General features: G+C 34.9%; 2 protein-coding genes across 2 annotated transcripts; one reads left to right on the forward strand and one right to left on the reverse strand.

Annotated features, from left to right (window-relative positions):
• Positions 1–124: 124 nt before the first annotated feature.
• LOC141393751 (three-prime repair exonuclease 1) lies at positions 125–1900 on the reverse strand. The gene is made up of 3 exons (XM_073967164.1): positions 1499–1900; positions 990–1156; positions 125–918 (listed from the first exon to the last, which is right to left on the reverse strand). Exons 1-3 carry the CDS (start codon positions 1797–1799, stop codon positions 376–378), a joined length of 1011 nt encoding a protein of 336 aa, XP_073823265.1. The 5' UTR covers positions 1800–1900; the 3' UTR covers positions 125–375.
• A 2651-nt stretch (positions 1901–4551) lies between these two features.
• gammaTub23C (gamma-Tubulin at 23C) lies at positions 4552–6563 on the forward strand. Its single transcript, XM_073967158.1, has 4 exons — positions 4552–4727; positions 4818–5020; positions 5074–5664; positions 5727–6563. Exons 1-4 carry the CDS (start codon positions 4679–4681, stop codon positions 6249–6251), a joined length of 1368 nt encoding a protein of 455 aa, XP_073823259.1. The 5' UTR covers positions 4552–4678; the 3' UTR covers positions 6252–6563.
• The last annotated feature ends 28 nt before the right edge of the window (positions 6564–6591 follow it).

Consider the following 6591-nt stretch of genomic DNA (forward strand, 5'->3'; position numbering starts at 1 on the left):
GCAAAGCAGCTTATGTACGCAGGCCTTTAGTTCTTTCGTTCCGACCACATGGAGCATCAAACCTATTCTTCTACATGGGTTAATATGCTGCTACAGCAACAACAATGAAACCATAATATATAAATGCGTTAAAAAATATATATTTATATATTTAATTTAAATAGGTTTTAAATTTTGTATAAAATTTGTTTGTAGAAATAACATAGTTACAATCGTTCATAATCAAAATATATGAAAAGATTAGTTAAGTTTAAAACACTTGAGCATGCACAAAAATTGTATCACAATAATTTTGTTTAACAAATAAAAAAGACACACGATATGCACTAAATGCATCAACATTAGCTGATATAAATAAAGTTCGATGTAAACTATTCAATTTTGACCCAATTTTTTTACCTTATCAAAAGGTTCCTTACGCTCCTCGGCATATGCCATAAAATCTAAGCCATGGTGTAAAATTAGTTTAGTTAAAATCATTACATCTGATTCGGCACGATGCAGATCTGTGGGTGGTTGCTTAAAAACACGTTCAAAAATATTACCCAATTTATATTTATCTTTGGGTGGATATTTTGTTTGAGGTTGAAAGGGTTTGGAAAATAGTTCTCGACGTGATTTGAGGGAGATTAATCGTTTCTTGTTGGCAGCACCATTGGATTGTTCGGGAGTATCATAAAGTTTGCGTTTAGCTGATTTTGATTTACGCTGTGGTGTTGTTTCGTTTGCCTTTTGCCAATCAATATCATCATTTTCTTCCAGGGGAGTTTTACTATTTGTTGTCGGCTCGTTGATGGCATCGGTTTCATTTGGTTCTTCTATCAATTCCATAGTGAGACTTTCAAGTTGCGTTTTCTTTTCATCCATTTCAATGAAGGCCTTAAACGAATCAACACAGTAGATGGTTGATGGTATGGTCTGCAATAGAAACATTGGGAATATTTTAAGTATTTTATAGAAATTGTAATTGTTGTTAGTTTCTAAGTTACCATTTTTATCTTTTCGAAAACGTGTCTTATAACCGGATAATCAAAATTCCAACCATTATGAGCCACAAAACATATTGGCTTTTCAAGACGTTCCAAAAAGGCCAGCACACAATTGGCAGTTTTTGTATCAAAAGGCGACTCATTACAGAGCATATCGTTACTGAGACCTGAAATAGATAATTGCAAATAGTTACAATCAAATTGAAAGTAGTTGCAATCTAATGCAGTAAATTACAAAATAAACAATTTCACTTTCGCTGCAATTGTCCCATAAGTTTGTCTAGAACTAGGCCAACCGCAATATAATGCATGAGGGTCGATATCAGAAACTGTAGTGTAGTAGTGAACTGATAAGCAGATAACCAACCAGTTAGGCTTGTCAATTACAAATTTCTGATGGCAGTTGATATACGTATGTAAGCTTGTTTGCATTGCCATTATTCCCATGATGGTTATTGGAACGAGAACATTTGCCTTAATCCCTCCTGAATTCCCACAAAACTACATACCTGTTATTCTCTCTGATTCCGGGTGTATCATTCTCATTGGATTCACCATTAGTGTCAGTTTATGCAAAACCCTTGGCAGTTCAGGTACTGGAACATTTAAACTTGTAATACCATCCATTAGATCATCTTCCTTGAGGTTTATCACCTGATCCTTGGCATCCTTTAAGCACTGTGATGAAAAGGCATACATACTAAGTTCTGTGATAGAACATTTATTGAATTGTTCATTCGGGAGACCATTAGTTTCCAAATCGAAGACAACAAAACTTTTGATACCATCTTCAGTGTTTACAATTTCCATTATCGGGGAAGTTTTATTAGATTTATTAATAGTGCTGGTACCTATTTATTTTTAATGTGTGTTGACACCTCCCACCCCTTTTTCCATATATTGTGAAATTGTAAACAGCAGAGTGCGCCAAATTTTGTTGACGGCGCCGCTAAATTTATTTGATTGGCAAATTATTTGCCAGTAGAGTTGGGCAATTGAACGACCTAGTTCACTGTCCTAGTTCAAAAACGTATGAGTAACATCATACAAACTAACGTGAAATAATAAGTATACGCATTTTGTTCAAAGAAACGACCGGTGTCCATTGAACTAGATTGTGAACTAGGTAGTTCAATATAGTTCAATTTGCACAACTCTATTTGCCAGATGATTCTGCAATGTCACCCTGTTTTTAACAAATATTGATGTACTTTTTTTGAAATTTAAAAATTAAAAAGATTTAATTTTTATTAATTTTCTCGTTTTTTTTTTTGTTTTTATATATAAAAGCTGCGTTTTTTACACAAAGGAATTGTAAAACGCAATTATTCATAAACAGGACACTGCGCCAAAGCGCCGCTAACTCTTACTCTTATGTTACACGCTAAAACTTTCATACGAAACTTTCCCATTATTTTGGCGTTCATAGATCGAGTTCCATACAAAAGTAATTTTATGAAATTACTGTAATGGGGAACTCGACCTAAGAACGCCAAAATAATGGGAATGTTTCGTATGAAAGTTTCAGCGTGTAACATAAGTCCCGGGCCACACTACAGTAATTTCACTGAAATTTTGATATGAAATTATGCGTCTCTAAATCGACTTCCATATTAGAGTAAAATCTTAAAATTGCTGCAGTGAGGAATTCGATTTAAGAACGCCTAATTTCATGATTTTTTAATGAAATTCACGCTAGTGTGAACCGGGACTAAGAGTAAGTTTGTTTGATTGGCAAATTGTTTTGCATTAACACCCTGTTTTTAACAAACATTAATGGGCCTGTTCGATAACTTCGCAAGTAAAAAGTATTTGCAAGTCTTGCAACTACTTGCAAGTACTTCTCATTTCTCTTTTACTGAACAAGTTTGTTATCGAACACATGGTTTTCCTGAATTCGAAACGAATTCGGAACAAAATGTTTAAGTACATTTGGATTTACGAAATCGGTTGGATTTCACTTGTCAATTCCTTTGTGTATACGTCAAATGAAATCTCATATGAAATCCATTGGATTTCGTTTGACTTTTAAGCAATGGAATTGACAGTTGAAATCGAGTGGATTTCGTAAATGTAAACCAAGCATTGGCTGGGTTAGTCCCGGTCCACACTAGAGTGATTTCATTGAAAAAATTGCATGAAATTATACGTCTCTAGATCGACCTCCATGGTAGAACAAATATAAGGTAAAGTTAATACTACAACAAATACAACTCGAACAACAACCACAAAGGAATTTGTTTTGTTAATTTTCTCGTTTAGAGTTAAGCTTGATGATCTGAAATTATTTGCAAGTGAAAAAGGAAAGCCAAGGACTCGAACCCACATAGTCACCAAATTATGTTACCTGGTTTCATTGGTGGTAAAGCAAATCTTCGGACGTATCGACTATGTAATGGCTTCTCTGTCCTAGAACTTATCGTTTTTCAAATGCAAATGTGTTTTTGTACATTAACGCGGATACTTGGCCACAGAAATGTATTTTCTTCATGACAAACGCTTTTTGCGCTGACTTTGAAGTTATGAGTTGGCTTTTTTGAACGCTAACACGCCATGACAACATTTGTTGATATGTTTTTCAAGGACGTGGGTTCAAATCCCAGCCGGGCTCAGCCTGTTTTTTATTTTTTGAAATTTTTGCTTTTTGTTTGTAACGTTACTGCCAGTTGTATTTGTAAACAAGACAAGGAAATGTCTATAAATTATTGGAATTTAAAAAACTAATAATTTTTCACATTTGGTTCAATATTTCGGAAAACATGAATGAAAATTCGTTACATTTTCAATTTTTATGTTTCAACATCATTCCACTAAATGCATAAATTCTCGCAGAAAGTAGAATTCTTGCAGAAAAGTTTGGGGTCGCTGGAAATTCATAGAAAAAGGAGAAGCTGTTTCAATGTTTTGTTTTAGAAATCAAAGAAGCACATGTTTATTAGGGCTTTATTTTTTTAAATTTTAACAAAATACCTCACATATTAACAAACGTTGTATCGCCTCTACAAGCGGGGATTTACTGCGCGGCTTATCGTTCGAACTTGGAGGAGGTTACATATCATTGATATGAAGAAGTCTTTCTGGGAAATGTTTTTTTTCCGAATGATATATTTTTTTTCTCAAAAAATATATGTCCCTAATGTACATCGAAATATAAATAAATGTATAAAATGTCATATAAAATTTGACACTAACGTTACAATCATAAAATTGCTGTAGTGGGGAATTCGATTGAAGGACACCTAATTTCATGAACTAATGAAATAGCAGGCCAGAATACACTACAGCGTAAATAACACAATTGTTGACGGCGGCACGTTACTTTCTGTTGCAACTAAATAAAGTAGATGCTTCATTGCTAAAGTAAAAAAGAAAAACTTTAGAGAATTTAAAAGATTTCGCAAAAACAAACATATTCGCACGCCATTTCGATTCAGAAAATATTTATATATACAATATTTAATATGTGCACACGACTATCTTTCAAAATAATGTTACCACAATTTTTGACAGCTCAATATATAAAAAGTCTGTTTGATGCTTCTACCTTTTTGAATGTGTTTAGCAACTGGCATATTGGGAGGAGAGGACAACAACAACATCTGCTAAAATTTATGCATTTCTTGTTTTCAAATTGTATCCGCCGAATACGAAAAAGCGCATAGATCTCAAGATACATTTCAAGGACAACAATGCCAAGCGAAATAATTACCTTACAATTAGGACAATGTGGAAATCAAAGTGAGCTTTAAGTCCATTATGTCCACAAAAAAAAATGCTCGGCATATTAATTAATGAATTTCCCATTAATATAAACAATTCCCTTTGTAGTTGGCTTTGAATTCTGGAAACGTTTGTGTTTGGAACATGGCATATCGCCCAATGGAGTGTTAGAAGATTTTGCCACAGATGGAGTGGATAGAAAGGATGTGTTCTTTTATCAGGCCGATGATGATCATTACATACCAAGGGCGGTACTTTTAGATTTGGAGCCTCGTGTCATACATACTATTATGAGTTCTCCCTATGCCAAGGTGGGTTTTATACCATTTTTGTTGCTTTTCTCTACTAAGTGTGTTTCGTTTAGCTTTATAACCCAGAAAATGTGTATCTCTCCAAACATGGTGGCGGTGCCGGTAACAATTGGGCTTCAGGTTATAGCCAAGGTGAAAAACTGCAGGAAGAGGTATTTGATATAATAGATCGTGAGGCAGATGGCAGTGATTCCTTGGAGGGATTTGTATTGTGCCACAGCATTGCTGGCGGTACGGGATCGGGCATGGGTTCTTATATAATGGAACGTTTATCAGATCGTTTCCCCAAAAAGTTAATACAAACCTATAGTGTTTTCCCCAATCAAGATGAAATTAGCGATGTTGTGGTACAACCCTATAATTCTTTGTTAACTCTACGTCGTCTAACCAGTTGTGCCGATTGTGTTGTTGTTTTGGATAATACCGCTTTGAATCGTATTGCCACAGATCGTTTGCACATACAAAATCCTAGTTTTTCACAAATCAACACTCTGGTATCGACAATAATGTCGGTTAGCACCACAACTTTGCGTTATCCTTCGTATATGAATAATAATTTGATTGGTTTGACGGCACCATTGATACCAACGCCTCAGCTGCATTTTCTTATGACGGGCTATACGCCATTGACAACGGATAACGATGTGAGTAAAGGATTAAACGAAATCACATTGCATAACTAATTGTTTATCCTTTTTTGTACCAGCAAACTGTAAATGTACGCAAAACTACAGTCCTCGATGTAATGCGTCGCCTATTGCAACCGAAAAATATGATGGTATCCACGGGCCCAGATAAAACCAATCACCATTGTTATATATCGATTTTGAATATTATCCAAGGAGAAGTTGATCCTACCCAGGTACACAAATCACTGCAGCGCATACGTGAACGTAAATTGGCCCAATTTATTCCCTGGGGGCCAGCCAGTATCCAAGTGGCATTGTCGCGTTCATCACCCTATGTCCAAAGTAGTCATCGTGTCTCGGGCCTAATGTTGGCCAATCACACCAGTATTTGTTCTCTGTTTGAACGTGCCTTAGGGCAATATGATAAGCTAAAGAAACGTGGAGCGTTCTTGGATCAATTTCGTCGTGAGGATATATTCAAAGATGATCTATCGGAGCTGGATGATTCACGAGATGTTGTTGATTGTTTGGTTCAGGAATATGAGGCTGCAACACAGCCAAATTATTTGCATTGGTCGGCCAAGAAGGGTCAGGGTGAGTAAGAGGAGGAGGAGGAAAAAGGAAGACTTTGCCGTATTATTACTATTTTTAACTCCCAGTGACAAAATTGATTTTTTAATTATACTTTTTTTATATATTGTGTTTAGTTTTAGTGCACATTTTACTCGAATTTTTTTGTATGCATGTTTCGTGCCATTGTATTTAGTTTTTAGTCGTTTGCCATAATTTCAGTTTTTTGTACGTTCGTATTTATTCGTATGCACTCATGTTTATCTGTAAATAATACAGAGAGCACAAAATGCACTGTTTTTTTTTTAATAAAATATAATTTGATATATTTTTTTAATGTTTAAGGCTTTTATTTTTTTTTTTATTTTGGAG

This window comes from Musca autumnalis, unplaced genomic scaffold (genome assembly GCF_047663935.1).
Source record: "Musca autumnalis isolate F117 unplaced genomic scaffold, ASM4766393v1 scaffold_2, whole genome shotgun sequence".
Taxonomy (NCBI): Eukaryota; Metazoa; Arthropoda; class Insecta; order Diptera; family Muscidae; genus Musca; species Musca autumnalis.